A 21051-nucleotide genomic window follows, 5' to 3' on the forward strand; every position below is an offset into this window, starting at 1 on the left:
GTGGAGAAATACATAGATGTGATTTGGAAAAGATTGAGTCCCTGCCCCCATGATTTTTAATGGAAAATACATTGAATTATACACACATATGACCTTCACAATTGACAGAATGTAATGGTATGACTATTTTAAGGCAGAGGGTATGCTTTCAGACAAGCTTGAGTCTCAGAACCTCTTGTTTTAGAAATGAATCACTGCTAACGTATACATGGATTCAGGTATCTAAAACTGAAAACAAGACATCAGGTGCAAAGCTATTCCTTCTAAAGAAATATGCTACAATATTCAGAGATTCTTCCATATTATCCCTTCATATGCCCTGTCACTGTATCCTAGTTCTTGGGTTAAATCCTGAACTTACAGAACATTTCTTACTACAGAATATATTATTACCTTATAATATTTTTGTGAAGATGGCCCTGTTCAGACAACACACTAAGCCATGATGGTTAGGTGTTTTGAGCTAACCATGATGGCTTAGCATGTCATGTGAATGGCATTTTTTCTAAACATGGTAGCTACATAATCACAGTTTAACCACTTGCTGCAAAAGTGTTAGCTGCCTAACCATGGCTTAGTGTATTGTCTGAGCAGGCCCCTATGTTTGCATTATCAGCCATTCATTTTGTGCAAACATGTTACAAAATAATTAGCTTTCTGAGTGGTCAGTCTTTATTTTAATTTCAGTACCAACCCTTTATCATTTATAGTACAGCTTGCTAAACAAGTGAGCTTCTATATTTCAAATACCTTCAGCAGAATGGTTATTTAGTAAAATAAAATAGTTCCATTGTTTGGTAATGCCTTTCCTAACAACTTTAAGATTAGACCACATCTCACTTTCTCCCAGTGGGCAGCGTTTAGGAAGTGAATAATATGTCTGCTTGCCTTAGCCAACCAATCCTAAATGTAAGTCATTTACAGGATGACATTAGAGACTGTTAAGAGCGACATATTGTAATATGTCATTGAAAATCAGCTTCCCTTTGCCTGTTTGATCAACAGCCAGATGGAAGCTTTTATCACATTTATTTAATCTGAAATATACATAATAATTACACCGGACCTTTTGATTCAAGTCCTTATTGCTGTCTCCAGAGAAACCAGGGAATGAATCTATCAGTGCCATCCTGGTTTAGGTGCAACCTGGTAAGGCAGAATTCTGATACATTTTTTTCAGCAGTCTGTTGACACAAGGACTATTAGTCCTGCCAGGAAGCAAAACACAGTCAGGGGTAAGGAAATGCCCTGAACCAAGAACTGCCCAGCTTTTTATTTTGCTTATAAAAGCCTTTAGAAAACCAAAGATCAGCCTCAGTCTTGGCAGGCTCATAACCTCAATCAACATTATTAAGAAAGTATACAGCACTCTTCTAATACTGGGTAGTATTTTACTTTTAAGACAAGAAAGAAAGAAAAATTATGGGAATTTGGTTAAGACATGAAATTCCTTCAAATCTGCTGTAATTAAATGATGACACTACAAATTGTTTTCAAATTAGCCGTAAAAGTAAAGTGCTATGTTAAAACATAGACATAACATTAAAAATAATTCAATATCATAGTACTTGAAAGAAGACAAAAACTCCATTAAAATGTACTGGTTTTCTGAAATCATTTATCATATCCTTTCCATTTGGGATTTTGTTGCCCCAATCGAAAGAGTTCATTTTAAACAGCAGCAGCTGGTGCCTCTAACTTCGTTGTTTTTTTTGGGGGGGGGGAATGGCTAGAGGGATTGTTTAACTTCTCCTTGCATGTGGTTGCTCTGATCCATATTGGGGGCCTGCACATTTACTTCTTAGTAAAGAAATATAGTGGTGCAACTGCATGCAGTATTTAAATAATGTATAGTTCGAGCCCCCAGACATGTGTCACTGCAGTTTGGAGAAAAGGTGTTTTTGTTCCTGCACTGTGCAAGCTCTCTTCATCAGTTTGGTTTCCTCTTTCTGGTTATTTCATATCTCTGCTATGTGTATACCCTTACCTATGTCTTTTTTAAAAAATCAACAATTGATAATTATTTTGTTGATATCACAACTGCCTGCTTGCCTGCCTGTGAAACGGAAAGATGGCAATAAGACTTGTGAGCAGACAAGTACACTGAGGATTATAAAGAATAATACAGGATGCAATCTGTGTGCATTACACTTTAAATGACTGTCATAATGTACAGAAGAAAACAGGATGCCAGCAAGATAATTTTACTACAGAAATATATTTTCATCTGATTATTTTTTTTAAAAGCCCAGGCAATGAGTTGACCACATTAAAAGATTAAAATAGATATCTTAATGTGTAAAATTAGATCTTAAAAATAACTCTAAAATTACTCCATATACTCTAAAATAGAAATGCTATGCTATGCTCTGAATTAAAACAAAAAAGAAAAGAACATTTGTTTGAAAGCTTTTTGAGAGAACCTTTTAACCCAAATTTAAGGCATTTTTGTGACACTGAAAGAAAGTTAAAGGAGTCCATACAGCAACCCCCCCAATAACAATAGTAATGTGTATCACTCCCTATAATACTGAACACAAGTAACAACAGGATTGGAGCCAAAATGGGATCATTTACAGAAAAAAGGGAGGTATCAGCATGCTCTGGGGAATCATAAGGTTTACAGAAGTAGGAAAAACAACACACACACACACACACACACACACACACACACACACACACACTGTTTTTTTTAAAAGGGCAGCCCCCCTTCCCCAAGTGAGGTCTGAGGACAATTAAAGGCCATGGATTGTTGAGCATCAGTTAAGAAATCCCCCAGAAAACTGTGAGTGTATGGAATGGCATTTCAGCCCTTGCAGTTTATATCATCCCAGAGGAGGGCGAAGCTGGCCGGAAATCTGAACAGCAGCATTCCTGCTAAGAGGGGAGGATACACTGGTCTGGTTCACATGATCACCACAGTCCACCATGGCTTAAAAAACAAAAACAAAAAAACCGTAGTGGGTTGTGGTGTGTGCCAGTGGCCTTTGTGAATATTCAGTCCCCAACAGGGTTTTTGCCATGGTTTATTGTGTCACCTGAATGCAGGCAGGTGAGGTTGTTTGAGGTTTAAACAATACTCAGATAACTCTACAATAGACCATGGGTTATTTGAGGGCTCTTTACCTCTCATACAACCCCTACCACCCAGTTTCAGATGACATGACAAACCATGGCAACCCCTTGCCAGGGGCTGAATATTCAAAATGGCTGCCAGCAGATGTTACAACCCACCATGGCTTAAATAATCCATGGTGGTCTGTGGTGATCATGCAAACCCAGTCACTGTAGCATTGTGTTGCAGATTCCACTGGTGAGACACAAATTTTAGTTTCTCCTTCACAGAGAGTGGGCTGACCCTTTTATTTATCAGGTTGTCAGCAAGGAGAGCATGAAGGGTTTGTGCACAGCAGCGGTGGTGGTGGCAGTGAGTGGCACTGGCAGGGACTCTTGCTACCACCTCCCGTCACCATTTTGTGCAAAAAGTCCCAAGTTTTGGGAACTATCACACTACTCAGCTGACAAATGCAAGTTGAGCAACATTTCCCAGCAACAGACAACCCTAATGGGAGTTGAAGAAAGAGGAGTTGAGCAATCAGATGCTTATAATAAATAATTGCCCCACTCCTAATAGCAAAGACTAAACAAACCACACCATTTGTAAAGGAACATATCACAAAACACTGGCATTTAAGTTAAATGGGAAGGGTTTTATTATAGCCCTTCCCATTGAAGTACCCATGGAGAAAGGCATAGCCAACGAGTGAAGATACACTCCTGAAGTTACAGCAAGAAGTTGCTATTCACCCTGCAAGCATTGATAGTTGTGAGGTAGGTTCTCTATTGAAGGCTCCTGCAACTACAGTTGTGCTGTCATTTCACTACATAGGCAGCAGTTCCATTCAAGGGTTGCTCCAGTGTTGTGCAGTGTTCAGCCATCCTCAGCTCGGCTGAGACAGCTTTTCCGGACACACCTTTCTATAATTGCCCTATTGCTGCTATCTTTCCACGTCCACCCTTGTCCTTCTGCCATAGGAAACACTCAACCTACAAGAAGCAACACTATCTCAATACCAGGTCAGACTCTTTGCCTATCTATTAGGCCTTTTTACATGTTACATGTGTGAATAGGGTCTCTGTGTGGTGAAAGGGTCAGCGGGGGTGCGCATTGAGCCCTGCCCCCAAAGTTGGGTCCCTCTTCTCACCCCAGCCATCACCTTGTACTCTGTAAGGCTTTTGTGTGATTTAGAACCCTGCTCCCTGCTGCAGACATTATGCTGAAGACAGTGACGGCATGGGTGGAAGTAGTGGCACGGCTTTGGAGGTGAGAAAACATGCAGCCCCACTGCCTCTTTCACCCTGGATAGCCAATTTATATGAGTAATGTGTGAACAGGACTTTTGTCTACTTCGACTGACAGTAGCTCTCTAGGTTTTCAGGCAGGGTTCTTTGATCACCTGCTCTCTAATCCTTTTCTAGTTGAGGGTTAGGGTTAGGGTTAGGGTTAGGACTTTTGTCTACTTCGACTGACAGTAGCTCTCTAGGGTTTCAGGCAGGGTTCTTTGATCACCTGCTCTCTAATCCTTTTCCAAGTGAAGGTACCAGAAATCGAACCTGGGTCCTTATGCATGCAAAGCATGTGCTCCATCACTGACTTATGGTCTCTTCCTGGATACTTACTTATTTCATTTTGTTGTTATTGTACACAAAAAAGGCTTCCAGCTCTTGGAACTGAGCAGGATATAAATCTGAAAACATAAAAGGATAAATTGTTAGGTAAATTTGTTTTTTTCAGTAGTAGTTTAAATTTCTTATTTACCCATGGGGCATGCAGATCATAAAAAAAAATATGGATCCAAATCACTGGAAATATTCCTTTGCCTATAGTGATGGTTATGCTGCTGAGGGCACATTTTGAAGGGACCAGGCATCAGGACCTGCTCATTCAGCCACTGAGCAAAACGTCTTCACAATCATAAACGTCTTTCACTGGAAAAGCCTACTCCTAAAAAGGAGCTGATTGGAAGCTGCATGGAGATTGTGCTCTGTTATCAGCCAGATTTGAATTTAACATGGAGGACTGTTTCCTTTTCTGTTCTTCTATGCCTGAATCAAAGAACCACAAAGCCACTATATATCAGCAAACATTTTAATAAGAGGACATCATAGATAAGTCAGGCAGAGAATATACATTCAAGTGTTCTTGAGAATGATCTATAGCCCTTTGTTCTTGTATTAAGACAGGGAGGACAGATTAGCCTCTAAGGCTGCAATCCTATACTCCACGGAACTCAGTGTGGCTTCATTCTGAGTAGACATGTGTAGGACTGCACTGTTAGTTGTGTTCCTCTCCCTCATCACACACCACTATGATTATACAATATACAGAAGCTGTTATACAGTAAATAATGGTCAGAAACTTCATAATATACTCTTTCGGGAGCCTTCTAAAAAACCTTTGCTTTTCTGCCTTTCAGAGAAACACTTAGAAACATTTTTAAGAGAGGAACTGAATTTTTCAGTTACTGAGCCTGCAATCTAAACATACTAGTAGATAAACCATGAACATTTCAAGAAGACTGAGATATAGTGAACATGACCTATTTTATATATATTGAAATTAAAAATCAGTTTATTTCTTTTGGTGGTGTTGCATGCATTGAACTGGCCTTTCAAGTGCTTCCAGTATGTGTTTTAAGGCCAAAATGAAAGCATTCTTGTCAGACCCATTTTTCACAACTTTTTCAAACTTGTTTTGAGTCATGAGCTGGGGTTGTGAATGTTTCACTCAGAGCAATGTATGCACACAAATGCACACACACACACACCGGAACCCCTTCCCCGCTAAAAAATAATTCATATTGCTTTCTTTCAATGCTTCTCTTCCCCAGATTTGGAATGAAAGGAATCAATGTTGCATTAGAGAGGCTGTCATTAAAAAAACCAAACTATTTACATATGCATATGAATGCATAAAATAAATTGTTTGAAAAAAATATTATTCTTTTCAATGCAGATGCTGATTGCCATCATTCTAAGGGAAAGTGGGGGACACAGTCTCATTGCCTTGGCAACGGAGATGCATTCTTCCTTTCTCCCCTTCCACCCCCATACAACATTCAAACAAATTTTCCACTCCCTTTGGAGCCTCTCCTGAAAAACTACTGGTCTTGTTCTATGTTCTTAGCTTAGTATATCCCTTTCCTTATTATGTGCCACCCACTTTGGTGCATATTTCCTCTAGATATTAATGTCGTTTTGAAAAAGCCTGTGTTTGTTAAAATGAAAACCTACCCTTGATTTTCAGTAACACTTCCTGAAGCATTTAGCCAGAAACTGTAATTATATAAGATAATAGATAGCTGAAAGTAAATTCAGTACTGTAATTCGCTCAAGGGATTATGCTTCTGTCGGGAAACTGCAGCAAGATAGTGTATTGCTCTGCATGTATAATATATGTCTTTTTATATTTAATGCTTTAACATTAAAGAGAGCTTCCTGGTTTGTCATATTTTATGTAAAGATGTTTTTTCTCCTTGAGATGACAAAACCTCAATATACTAGACCATCAGTGCACGTTTCTGAGAGTAACTTATTTGTCTTACTGAAAACATATTAAATAGTTGTGCAGCTGGAATCTTCAATTTTAAAACCCCTGCATTATATATGTTTATGTTTATTATGTCTTCTCGTATATCTAAAGGAAAGATGGGAACTTCTGTATCTTGGTCATATTGAATCTCTGATATGCATATCGAGAACATTAATGTGCCCAGGGGGCTAGACCAACCTGCCTCAACTAATGACTTGCTTGTGTGTGCCTTCTCTGTGGGCAGGTGTGGGTGTGTGAGACAGGGAGGGAGAGGAGGAGAGGAGCAGCTTTGCTGGCCTACCTTTGAGCAAGAAGAATGTGTTTGCAGCCCAAGTTGCTTCTATTCCAGTATGCAAAGAGGATTATCATCCATGCTCCTGCTGAGAAGTTATTCAGAAGATTGCTTAAGCATCAGACAATGAGGGCCAATGCACAGATTATTTAAAGACATTTGCTTTAATGGACCACTATTTAGCAATATAAATTGCAGGCATGGGAAGAAAGGGTTTAAGTCTCTCTACTCCCCATGCTAGGTTCCCAATCTGGATCAGGGTGGGCGGGCTGTGCTTGCTCTCGACTTAAAAAGAAAAGCAATGTTTGCATTGGGTGTGAGGCAGGGTCTACTTCCCCTCTTGCTGACAGCAATTGAATTACTTGCACGTAGAGCTGTGCTCAAGCCCCAGACATGCCTCACATCTGCAGTGACACAGATACAGTTGGGTTGTCTTTGGATGGGAAAACCGCATCTCACTACCAAGACCACCTGCTGGTGGTGTTGATGGGAATGCCAGGACCTCTTGTTGTAGACTGGGCCAAGTAGGACAACAAAACGGAGAGGAGGGAACCTGTCCAGCCATGAGCAAAAGAGATAAGAATCTCAGAAGTGCAGGGGAGACAACATTGTCTGAGATGGGCATCATAAGAACCACAGACCCAACTAAGACAGAATTTGCCAAATTCCTAGGGGACTCCCACACAGTCTTCTTGACTGTACCAAGTGAAGGGCAATGTCTATGATGAAGCATGAAATATCCTGTTTGTGGATAGGGATGTTGAATTTCAGGTCCGCAGGCCAAATCCAGCCTGTCTGGGCTCTCAATTTGGCTCTCTGGGGTTCGCCAGATGGCCCCACTCCCTTCCCCCGACTGCTGAAGATTTGGTTGTTTCTCAGCTTTTGCAGTTTTCCTCCCCATTCTAAACAGTGGAAATGCCTCTCCCAAGGCCTAGTTACTGACAGTAAGACCTTTAAGGTGAAATGTTTAAGCTAAAATAAATTTCCCCTTTTGCCTTTGGCCCACCAACCACTGAAATATCCCCACCCCCCAAGAGTTTTTCTGAAATTGAATTCAGCCCTTAGGCCGAAAGAAGTTCAACCTACAGGCTGCTGATACAGGCCCAAAGAGAACTCTCTTCTCCGCTGAAACCCATTGTTGATGTGGTGTAATTTGGAAGGGGGGAAAGCTAATTGGTTCTACCACCTTGTGGCTCCCTCTCAGCTCTAATAGTAGCATTGTAGGATGGGAGAATCAGAGGTAGGGAATGTAGAGAAGATTCCATTCACTCCACCGCCACATTATGCTATCAGTAGCATATAAGATGAAGCACCACTTCTGATGCCTTTTGCCACAATTATGTGGAAAGATGTGGCCTCCACCCCTTGCTTATTCCTATCATTACTTACCTTTGGCCATCCCATGAGAAGCATTTTGCCAGTCTTTTATACCTACCAGCTTCTTAACTATAAGTGCAGTGATTCTCTAGCTCAATTCTAGCTATGTTTCTGCAAACTAAACAGATTAAACTTGGTATCTTTATTTAGCTTGATCAAAAATAAAGACTCTATACCAGTGGCATGGCTCAGATGTAACAATGTTGGTCTGACAAATTCTGTGATTCTATGATACATGTGCATAAGCTTTATTAAATTCACTGGATACTTAAAAATATGTATAACAGACTTGTAATCTGAAATCCTTTAACATTCATTTTTAGCGTGTATATAAAAATGTGTTACCATACTGAGACTGCAATCTTATATGCACTTACATAGGAGTAAATACCACTGAATGCAGTGGAGCCTATGTCCATGTACATATTACACAAGCATGTTAGTTTGCAGTGAATCAGGCCAATGTGTACAATTTTATATATTCTTTGTGTGAAACTGGATAATGCTAGATATTTTGAGGATATGGTGGCAATATAAGGCAAAGTGCAAAGAACAATTAAAAATATAGGTATAATTATAGATTGACAAATAATATATTGAAAGTCTCTCACTTGATGAGCAGCTATGTAACCCCTGTGATCAGGATTTAGTTAAACATCCTACCACCATATCTGCTGTGGAGATGCACAGCTCTAGGAAGGCACCATCTCAGAGAGGGAGAGAGAGAGAGAGAGAATGTGTCTTTCCTTCATTTTGGTGTTTCCCCTGCCCCCTAGTACTTTCAGAAAAGAGGGTGGGGGTGTTTTAGTGGGGGTGTTTTTTAAAGAAATTAATGCCAAAAAACCCAAAAAAAGTCTCTCCTTTTCACTGCAGATTTGTCTTCTATTATGTGTTATCCATTATTCCTTTGGTACAGAACACAAATAGTGAAGATCTCCTAAATAAGAAATGTCCGTAGCTCACTGCATGTGAACCTATTACACATTGGCCATGTTTTCACGCTCACTATGGCTTAAACAAGCCACAGTTGCTTGTTAAGCTGTGGCACAAGTGGCTTGTTAAGCTGTACATATGAGACACCATTTGCCTAATTACCCATCCAGATGCAGCTAGGCATGGTGTCCAAACCCAGGCAGCATGGCTTGTTTTAGAGAGAAACAATCCTCAAATAACCACAGCAGGCCAGGGCAGGTAATTAGGCAATTGGCACCACAGCTTAAACAAACCATGGTGGTGATCTGCAGGTCAGTGTGAGCATGTTAATAACAACGCATTTAATCTTGGCAGAGTTGCAGGTTCTTTGTAGCTGAGGCATTTTTCGTATTAAAAAGAAATAATTTCTAGCATCATCTTTATCACGTCCTTATACTTATTTTGATGAACTGACACTTGAAGGTTACCAGATCATTGATCAGAACCTCTAAGCCTTAGGGTCTAAGGAGCTGGTGATCCCAACATGGAGCTGGTTTTTGGGCTGACCTTTTCTGCATGGAAAAAGGCTCCTGAAAGATAAATGGCCAATGTGACAAGTTTAAATCCTGTGGTGTTCCTAATGTTCGGAGCACAGTACATAAAACAAAAGACCTAATAGATTATTAAACCATTTGAATTTACTCACTTCAGAATTAATCAGATAACTGCTTTCAATTCACAAACTCACACTTGAGAATGAATGATGTTCTTTAAGAATGCATTTACATTTATCTGACGGAACTCATGCAGACTCAGCCATCTGCAGAAGAACTTGCTCCACCAGACTTTATCTCTCACTCTCTCCTCTTTTTTTTTCCTAGTGCAAAAGGATAGGGATGACAAAAGGAGAATATATAAGGGATCCCTACTGAGATTTAGCCCTATAAATTATGTATTATGCAGACACTATTCTGCTGATTCTATCCGATCCCCAATTCTCAATTCCTTGTTTTTGCTTCTATAAATAGCCACGGCCAGATTTTCAGTTGTAAAGTGATGAGGACAAAACCAGGAATGCTTCCCATTTAATAACTACTGCTAGAGATATTTCTGGCCCCCACTTCCATACTGTGACGTCTTCAGGGCTTTAACAGTCTGGGGATATAAACAGTGCTGTAGTACTGATAAGATAGTTGGGAATGGAATGGGGGAATAACTCCTCCGAATATTTTAAAAAGGCTTTATTTTCCCCAACCCCACGCACCCAAAAAATCAATTAAAAAAATCCAAGTGTTTTAAACTTCATCATCTGCTTATTTGTGTCATTTCGTAGTGGATCAGAATAATCTATTGTATTGTCATTTTTTTCCCCTAGACCCCAATGCTTTGGCTGAACAGACTGGACCGGACCATGCCCTTATAGGAGGGGTAGTGGCTGTAGTTGTCTTTGTCACGCTATGTTCTATAATTCTGCTTGGTCGATATCTGGCAAGACATAAAGGTAGGCTAGATTTAATCAAAGTGCAGTCACCTTTTGTAGCAATATTTCCTAGTGTAACCATTTCCCACCCCACCCCCTCTTTTCTTGGCCCCAGGAAAACTCAGCTAAGATGCAGCAGCACTAGGGTGTTTTTTGTTTATTTGTTTGTTTTGTAAAGTGAGGTTCTGATTTTTACCCAATTTTACAGTTGGATTAACTGTGGCAAAATAATGTCTAGCAATTTGCCCAAGGTCACAGAGGGAGTCAATGATTCAGGGAATCTGACAAGTGAAAAGACAGTCGGCACATTGGACTGTGCCACGCAGCAGATGCCCATGCTTTTTAAAAAATTTAACAAGTTTGCTAGAGCAACTTTCTATGTAAAGTGTGAAAATAGATAAACACATGAGAGGCAATCATAAACTGTTGGTCTAAAAATGCATTTTAAAAAAATGACTGAAAAAGTATTAAATTCTGAAGTCCTAACAGTTTTTAATATGTCCAGTAAAAACAGTATGGCCAGTGGCAGCGATCTGCAAATTAATGACTGGTCTTAGTAGCCAATTATTTGTTTCTATTAGCCAGCTGTCCCACCACAACGATGATAACACAACCATGTTATATGTATTTATCAACATAAATATTTAACCTGTGGGTCATGCCATAGCTGTTGACACTCTTCTTAGCCCCCCCCCCAAAAAAAAACCCTTTCAAATGTTTAGGACTATTCTATTTGTATACACACGTTTTATATAAGCTCAAATATTAAACAGTATTTACATTATTGTTTTCTGGTACCAACCTCAATATGTGGAAACATGTGGATTGGCTTCTAAGATACCTACTTTAATGTTCTCTCTCAGATTTTTACTTCTAAATTGAAGAAAGAAAATTGCAGTAAGCTCCATTGAAATCAGTTGTGCTTCTGAGTCCATAGGTTCAGCCTGCACAGCAGTATTCACACATCATGATAAGCCACCATGGATTAATTCATGTGTGCCAGCCACCATTTTGCATATGTAGGCCACATACATTAGCATTTACTAGCCAGCACCCACTTCCACTTCCCCAAACTAGAAATTATAGTAATGGTGATAAATTCGAGACACTTGGCATAAGTTGTGACAGGGTAGAAAGTTAGCAAAGTCAGTATGTACAGCTGATTTGGCATGATGCCCCATGCTTTGGGCTTATTGTCCTAGGCATGAAGGGATAATAGGGGAAAGCCTTGGTAAAGGAAGGGCGGACATCACAACTTTCTGATTTTGAGCTAATCTGTCACAAAAAACAAAAGCCTTGTTATCACTTCATTCACTTGCCAGAGGGTGAGTAGTTTTATCAAGGTCTGGCCATTGGGCATGCAGATTTGGAGTCTCATTCCAGATTATTTAGGGACAAATCAGGCAGCCACATCTATTTGTACATATAAAGTAGGAAGTGTGGGGTCTCCTTATTACATGAAAAGGAACATACAGGGTGATGGGAATAAACTCTTTCCCGCTTTCTGCTCCCTTTCCTCACTGTGCTCTGTTGCTTTAAGTCAGGGTGCACAACTTGTGGCCTTCCAGGTGTTTTGGCCTATAAATCCCATCACCCCAAGCCATCATAAACAAGGTTGAGGGATAATGGGATTTGTAGGCCAAAGCATTTGGCAGACTGCAGGTCACCCACCTCTGCTTAAAGTAGCTTTCATTCCAACACAGCATAGGGACTGAACTGGGGGGTCATCTGCGTGAAAACGGATTGGGAAGTACTTCTTTGTATTATCTGGATTTTCATGAAATTGGCTTTGGTAAGTCAGTGGCACACTGACAAGAAAAGTGTATACTGTACCTGAAATATGCAGGTTGCTTTCCTGTAACTGTAGTTCTTCAAATGGTCATTTGTGCATTCACACACATGGGCTCTATGCCTACATGGAGCCACTGTTCAGGAAACTTCTAAAGCTGAGGAACACTTTTTTGACAGGAACCCCTCCCCCACCGTCCATGTCCCATTGCATTCCCGCCTGTTTCCTCAGTTCCCAAGACTGTCTTGCTGGCCTCGAGTCCAAGGAGACAAGGTCTCTTTTGATATCGATATCCTAATGACATCTACACCAAAGAGGGGATTGTGGGTGGTTTGGGTGAATGCACAGACGACCACTCAAAGTACTGCAGTGAAGGTAAACAACCTGCATTTCTTCTTCCTGATCTCTGTGCATCACATACATGGGAGACTGACAAGCTAACTTACCAGTAGAGGGTAGGTGAACATGATGTCCACTTAAAGAATTGACGATAAAACTGCACAGCCGAAGTTGTAATTCCTCCTTGCTCGAGTATCAAGTCTATAATGAGTTACGAAAGTCAACAGTTTTGACCACGTAGCTGCATGGCACAAATCTGGAATCGACACCACCACCCCTCACAAAAGCTGTTGAATGTGCCTTTACTGGCTTTTGCAGCTCAAGTCCTGCAAGTTGATATGAACAATCCATGATGCAAACCTCTGTGAGAAGACTTGCAATCCCTTGTTAGGTCCCCCATAGCAAACGAAGAAATGCTGAGTCTTATGAAAAACAGCAGCCCTGCCTTTGTAGAAAGCCAATGCTTGACGAACATCGGGAGTATGTAGTGTTGTTGTTTTTTCCTAAGGGAGATGATGGGGAAAGAAAAAAAGGTAGGTAGGGATATGTCCTGATTGACATGGAAGTCTGATACAATTTTCGGAATGATGCTTACATATGGATGAAGGGCCACCTGATCCCTATGAAAGACCAGGAAAGGTGGATCAACTCTGAGTGCACTGAGCTCACTAGATCTCCTCACCATCATGATGGCTATCAGAAAGGCTACCTTCCAAGTTAAGAGTCTGAGGTCAATCAACCCTAACAATTCAAAAGGCTTTGAGAGTAAAGCTTTCAAGACTACTGACAAACTCCATTGCGGAACTATGCTTTTAAATAATGGAGCAAGGTGTTTTATTCCCTTCAAAAATTGAAGTACTAGCGGGTGAGTAAAGACAGATTAACCCATTATAGGCAGCAGATTAGCCAAGATTGCCTCCAAATACACTCTTACTAGATGTCAACTTCAATCCTCATTGAAAAAGTCTATTAAGGAACGATAATACACTGATCACTGAATCTGCACATGGTTCAATTTTCTGAAGGTATGCAAATTTAATAAAACTTTCCCACTTCGATGCATAAGCCTTTCTGGTTGATGTCTTCCGAGAAGCTCTGATGATCAACTTAGGTCCTTGGGAACATTTAATGATTCAGGTAAATCCTCCACACCATGAGTAGTAGTGTTCTCAGGTCTGGGTGATAGATAGTGCCCCCTTGCTTGGTTATGAGAGTCATCAATAACAGTAGCCAAAAATAGTTGCCCCTTTCTTGTTTTAGGAGGGGGGGCAAACTAAAGTTGCCTCGGCCACCAAGGAGTTATGAATATGCAATTGATCTGTCTTGATCTTTTGTAATACCCGTGGGATCAGTAGAATTTGAGGAAACAGATAGCATAGGCTGTCCCACCATGATATCTGGAATGCACTCCCAAGATATGCTAGACCTCTGGAGAAATATCCACATTGTTCACCATAGCGAACTGAGAGGCCAAAAAGATGAATTTTAAACTGGAACATATCGGCACCAATGATGAATCTGAGGAACCAACGATGTGATGGATTTATGCTGATATGGAAGTAGGCGGCCTTGAGATCTATTGATGCAAACCACACTCCCTGACAAAGGAGGGGCATGAAAGTGGACAAAGTCATCATCTGGAATTTCTTTGTTTTGATGAACTTTTTCAGTTGCCTCAGATCTAGAATTGGATCAGAATTATAGAATAGTAGAGTTGGAAGAGGCCTACAAGGCCATCGAGTCCAACCGCCCACTCAATGCAGGAATCCACCCTAAAGCATACCTGGCAGATGGTTGTCCAGCTGCCTCTTGAATGCCTCCAATGTGGCATCGTCCATCTTGTTTCAGGACCTTGAAGTGTCTTGAGAAAAAATAACATTTGTTTGAGGGGGCTGAACAACCTGAATGGCACCCTTCAGCAACAAGGAGTCTGTTTCCTGAGTGAGTATTTCTGATGGTGATGTTACTCGAACTGTTCCGACGGTATAGCCAAACTGGACAATATGCGGAAACCAGAAGTCTGTCATTATCAACCTCCAATTCCATATGTGCACCACCAGAAGATTTCCAAAAGCAGGTAGTTGGGGTAGTGGCGGAAGGAAATGATAGATGTAGTCAAAGCCTCCGCTTAGAAGCGGCATCAGATTTTCCCCTGGGCTGTCAATAGCAATTCGACTGAGGTTGTTTTCTTTGCTGTTGCTGTTGTTGGTACTGGGAATGCTAACCAGACTTGGTGAAGGGGCAAGTCTAGTAAAAAGGTTGATGTTGAACCCACCATTTTTGTTTATACGATAAGGTTGCTGCTGTTGTGACAACCCCATTTTCCTAACTGTCACCTTGGCCTTTTGTATGGAGTCCATAGTATCGTTGGTGTTGACATTAAAAAGTCCCTCACAATCAAAAGCCAGGTAATACTTCCTCAATACAGGACCTTGTCTCCAGAGTCAATCCAGCAGAGCATAACCAGGCGTGTCTTCAAAAAGTGACAGCACCCACCATGGCCTTTGCGTTGCAATCAGCTTGGTTGCGTATTGTGTTAATTTGCTGATGGGTCAATCTGGTGGCTTCTTCCTGGAAAACCCGAGCCAGTTCCCTCTGGGAGTTCCCTCTGGGAGATAATCACATAATGATCCCATATTCTCCCAGAGAAGAAAACTGGTATCTGGACATTGTGGCTTTTAAAATCATAAGTGGAAGATTTTGGCTGTTTTGACTTTTTTTGCAATGTTTTGTGCTGCTAATAAATGGCCGGGAGTCAGGAGATCAGCACAACCTGTGGTTAGAGTTGAGATCTTATACGGTCCTGTGATGAAGCCATCTTTTTTGTTACTTTATCGGCATCCACCACTACAAGAGCCTTCCTCCAAAGCAGTGCCTTAAGTTTGTGAGGATGATTATGTCTAGTCTGCTTGGAAAAACTCATGCAATGAGCACACAACTCAACAACATGTGACTCTCCTAAACATATCAAGCAGAGAGAATGTCCTTCTGCTGGTGGCAATTTGCTGCCACATTTAACACATTTTCTAAATAGGACCTTGAGGACCATGCACACCTCAAGGAAACCTGAAAAGACAAAGGAAGGAAAAAGTTGTAGTGGAAACCATTTTTATTTTTTTAAAAGATGAAGAAAAGGTGTGTGTGTGTGGGGGGGATGGAACTAGAGATGTTAGACTCAAAGAGTCCAACAACAATACTTCATCAAGAGCAAAGTTTCCACAACACGTCCAGCAAGGGGGTCGAAAGAGAACTGAGGAGACAGGTGGGAATACGCTGAGACATGGGCAGTTGAATGGTGGGGGAGGGGTTCCTGCCAAAAAAGCATTTTTCAGGTTTAGACGTTTCCCGAACAGCATCTTCACGCAGGCGCAGAGCCCATGTATGTGATGCACAGAGACCACAAAGAAGAACCCGCTTTTCACAGGTCACACAGTGTTTGAAACTCCCATAATTCGGGGTTGGGTGGACAGAGTAAAACTGAACATCAATGAGTGAGGCTTTTTCCCTGCCCCTGTCCATGCTCCCCTGCTCAGGGAAGTCTACTGGAAGAGTTGAATTAAGTCCCCATAGTTTAACCCCATGCCTCTCCCCTCTCATCCACCATTGGGGTATTGTCAAAGCTTGAAGATTAAAACCACTTTTATGAATGGAGAAAACTGGCTGCATCCTATCAAGCTGCTATTGTGGTATCTTGACTGATTGGATGGAGTTGCATTCTGTGAGTGGGAAAGCAGCCATACTGGGGAGCTGGGAACAATAGAAAATGGTTTCTACTCCAATTTTCTCAGTGGCTCCAATCTTCTCAAGGGGTAAAAGATGCTATAGTTTCTCAGTCGGGGTAAAGCAGGAAGTATGCTATTCTGAAGGCTTGAAACGACAAAACTCTGGTTTTCTCAATGGGAAAAATATGCTAAAGATTCTTTATGTAGCTTGTGAATGTGAAGTTGTGCTAAGTGGGAATAATCCTCTGTCCAAAAAGTGGGACTGGCGGGGAGGGGTGGCTTCACCCCTTAGCCAGGCCATTTTCAGGTCACAGCCAGGTCACAGAAACAGGCACACTCAAGATTTAATGTGGGGCGGGGAGGGCACACTGCAGTGGAACTGCTGTGAAGCCATGTTTCAGAAAAACAATTCACTAAAATGACTTTCTGAAAATGTGCCTTTTCTAGAGGGAAGCTGTGGGGAGGCTGCAGATACGTGATAGCGTGATCTGGTGTGAATGACCCTGATGTGCCCTCCTTCCTGCATTAAATTGGACATGTAGATTAGGCCTGGGAGAAAATTGCCTCAAGCAATTGGGCACAGAACAATAAAGCATTTAGCTTATTTCTCTCATGTGCTTCTTTTCATGTATAAAATGACATACATGCTCCTGCTTTATACATAAATGTGTGAGGCACAGACATAAATGCACGTGGCTGACCTGTAATTTCTAGTCGTCATCCCCCACCTCCATGTTAAGGTTTTATTATGATATAGGTGTTAAGGCTTCCTTTTCAAATGCCTCTTACTATTCTGTTTTCATTTTCCCCCTCCCAAGAATTCTCCACAATGTATTAAGCAGTTAGATATTGCAATCCCTATCATTAGGAAAACTCTTTATATTTAGACTAAACGCCCACTAAAGTGTATTCCCCAGTTCACCTGATGTTCAGAACATTGGGCAAGGTAAACCTCTTGGTCTAGGTTTGCAAAGGCTCTTTGTTCAGCTAATAGAGAATATTTTGTTTATATTAATGAGAAAGTTTCCATGGAAAAGTTACAAGTCATCTGAGCAATCTCGTGCAAAATGTGATACCTGTGTTCCACTCTTCTTTGGGAGGACAAACACACACATTCCCAGCTCCCAAATAAGCACACTTTTCTAGGAAGTGAAAATTGGCTGTTTCAACATCACTGGCCATGAATGTGTTGCAGCATGGATCCAATAGTTTACTGTGCCAGTGTAACATAAACAAAACAGGAGGTTGCAGTAGCAACCCAGGCAGATATCCTGGAACAAATATTTAGGATTATTTCTGGTTTGTAATGGAGTGTGTGGGTATATTTGGTGTAGAAATTGTAAGACATGATGCAACTTGTACTATGCATCTTTAATCTCTTAATTTCAATTGGAAAGTTATGTACCATTAACATTGTCCCACTGAAAGCCATGACACTTCAAAAGTGTTAATTTTGAAATTGTAGGATATTCTGTTTGATTCATTAAAGAATAAAGAAAATATCACAAAGCAGCAAAAATTAGAAGGCATTTCCCCCAAAAGCTTTGTGTTAATGAATTGTTGACAGCTTAAAGTGCAACAGGTCCTTTCCGTGCTATTGGTGTGTACATATTATGATACAAGGGCTATGAATCACAATTACTACTTTTCCAAGTTGGAATATCACACATATTGTAAAAGTTCATGCTACAATTTTGTATGACATTTACCCTGCACTCACTAAGACCAATTTATCCACTGCTAGAGAATCGCATTTGAAAAGCAGTAAAAAGTACCAAAGCCCTAACATTTTTCTTCTAATCACGTTTCCCACAGGAACATATTTAACAAATGAAGCTAAAGGAGCTGAAGATGCACCTGATGCGGATACAGCCATTATCAATGCAGAAGGCAGCCAAGTCAATGCAGAAGAGAAGAAGGAGTATTTCATATAGATGCAGACTTAGGCTCTCTGAGTATTACTCACCAGGCTGACTGCTGGAGAAAACTGGCTCTCATCTTTCAGAATTAATTTCTCCCATCTTTTTTGCTACCTTTATTAATGTACACAATTGCTTTCAGTAGCCAGTTTAGACCAACAATCAGCCATGGACAGCATTTTTCTTTAATTATGGTACCATTCATAATGCAGGACATTTCTTATTGCCTAATCATCATATCCATTGCTCTCTTAACATACAGTGCTTGAATATACAGCCTTAACAATTTTAATCATCATCAGTTCATATTCAGTTTTTCTACATTTAAAAAAAAATGTTACTCGACTTTATTTTTCTGTTTTCTTTTACCATGGTCCTTACCAGTATTGCACCAGGTCATTTTCATAGTAAATGCTCTTAGGTGAGGACCCAAATGTACTTACACAAAACATTACAAGTAAGATTAGAGGTTTACAAAGAATGTTTTATATATGTCTATAATTCAAAAGCAGCCTAGTTTTCAAACATTATGCCCTAGGAAACACCAATTGAAAGCATTCTAGTATAATTGCAAATTATAGCAAAGGGGTTTGAACAGAACTTTTATTTTAATGGCACATTGGTACTAAAGCAACGTCTGGGTGGTAACCATATCATGCAGTCTGTTTATACAGATTCCGAAGAGAAAGATTATGTAGCTCCATTTTGAAAATGTTTGTCCAGCCCTTTTACTGCTTTTAGGATCATATCTATATCTGTAATTTTTGTTCTTATTTTAATTTATTTGTTTCACATGGGCTCACCTGCCTACTCAAATCGGGCATGTTCATGGGGTACAACTGCAAGACATTTTAGTATCTGTATATAGTGCATATAATAAATCCAATTAAACATTATTTGATACATATTTAACTTTTGGGGCTGTAGGTAAGTCAGTCACAAGTAAGCATTTTCTAATGTCCATTATATCCCTTTAGATATGACTTAAATTAATATTCTGAGTAGATAACATGTATTAGTACTTTTTGTCTGTATGTCCTAGCACTGTTCAGCAGCAAACTTTTCTAGTTCCAGTTAATTTTTCTTTGTTATACAATGGAAGCACAATGTTATATGGAAAGGTAGTTTTAAGCTAACAACCAGTGCACAGCCTCAGGTTTTAAATTACAACCACATTAATGATTATAGATTAAGTTGCTAAAATTTTCAATATATTAATTTGGCAGTTCCAGAGCTGCTTATCAATGTTGGATTTGCCAAAACACAAACAATGAAGTGTTACAACAAAAAGCTCTATGTTTTGTGTATACGGTAAATGGACTAATTCTTTATATTAAATTCCTGTCTATGCATTTTGTGAGGTACAAACTTATGTCACGGTGAATGATAGAGAATATCTGCCATGCTTTTAGCTCCACAGTAAAGACCTCTCTTTGAGACAATACTCAAAATGTGGGGCAAAAATGACAGCTTAAAAAAAGAATGCCAAGATTCTAAATCTGTTATAATATAAGATGATTGGCTCTATTCCTCTTTCAGAAAAAAGAAAAAGAAATCATCAAATGAGCTCTTACTTACTGGTCCCAGGTCAAAAAATTTAAATTTGTAGAGACTGTCGTTCATCTCCTAAGTGCTGCACCTTTTAAAAAAAAGGAATATTTCTATATGGATGCTATTACTGGTGAAGTCTAAAAGCATAATGGCCTATTGTAAAGGATTATCTCCTGGGATTTATTTTTTGCGTGGGTGGGGAGGAGGGTGGGTGGCATTTGAATATGACATCATGTGTCGCAGTAAATGGAAATCAAAGGTGTTGTGTCAGATTATTTATCAGAAGAGTATACACCTTTTAAGGACAATAGTAGTTTTTAAATTGTTTTTGTTGGAAAAACATTTACCTTGTTAATTTCTATGAGAAAAAAAAAAGAGAGAGTCCATCAATCAAGCAGCACTTTTTCAAAGTATACAGAACATAAATAATATGATGTGGTTGAGTGTTAACATAATAAATCATATACAGTATGACATTTTAAAGAAATACGTCTGCATTGATGTGATTGCATGCTTGTTTTTACAGTTCACTCCAAATCATCTGTGGAAAAAAATGCAATAATATGCTAATCTAGTATGGTAGTTTGAGAGAATCAGGTAGGAGCTACTAGACACATTGAAACTAGTATAGGTTTACAACATAGTCATGTCTTTCAAGGAATATATTTGTTTTTTTAAAAAAGTGGCAAAAGGAATTAAGCTTACTATTACTAGGAAGCAAAGGTATTAGTCACAGCAGTTAGCTGTAACTACTATTTCAAAAACTGATTTGTGGAACTAATGTTCAGGCCAGCAAAGCACTTAACTGTGCTCAAATGCCTTTGCTGCATTAGGATTATGTTTACTAAACTCACATCTCCATTAATGCTGTATTTACACATTTCTACATTCTTTCTAAATTCCATTTTGCTTAAATTATATTAAAATGCTACGTACATTATCCACCTGCTCATCACTATGAAGTGAAATTTCAGATATTTGGGCATTTTTAGATGTAACCATTTCAAGTGTCTTGTCAGTGTAGCATAAGGAAATATTGGAACTTTGCAATAGTAGATAGGAATTGGACTGTTAACTT

The 21051-nt window shown here is 39.8% G+C and overlaps 1 protein-coding gene across 3 annotated transcripts in view; it reads left to right on the forward strand.

Annotated features, from left to right (window-relative positions):
- Window positions 1-20789, forward strand: part of CADM2 (cell adhesion molecule 2) — a 527339-nt gene extending 506550 nt beyond the window's left edge. For all 3 annotated transcript variants that reach the window (XM_063126769.1, XM_063126771.1, XM_063126770.1), the window contains 2 exons: window positions 10549-10674; window positions 18319-20789. In XM_063126769.1, the coding sequence (XP_062982839.1) occupies window positions 10549-10674; window positions 18319-18437 (245 nt within the window). In that variant the 3' untranslated portion in view covers window positions 18438-20789. The remainder of the gene's footprint in view (window positions 1-10548; window positions 10675-18318) is intronic.
- Window positions 20790-21051: the final 262 nt, after the last annotated feature.

The sequence above is a fragment of the Elgaria multicarinata genome, chromosome 5, assembly GCF_023053635.1.
Source record: "Elgaria multicarinata webbii isolate HBS135686 ecotype San Diego chromosome 5, rElgMul1.1.pri, whole genome shotgun sequence".
Taxonomy (NCBI): Eukaryota; Metazoa; Chordata; class Lepidosauria; order Squamata; family Anguidae; genus Elgaria; species Elgaria multicarinata.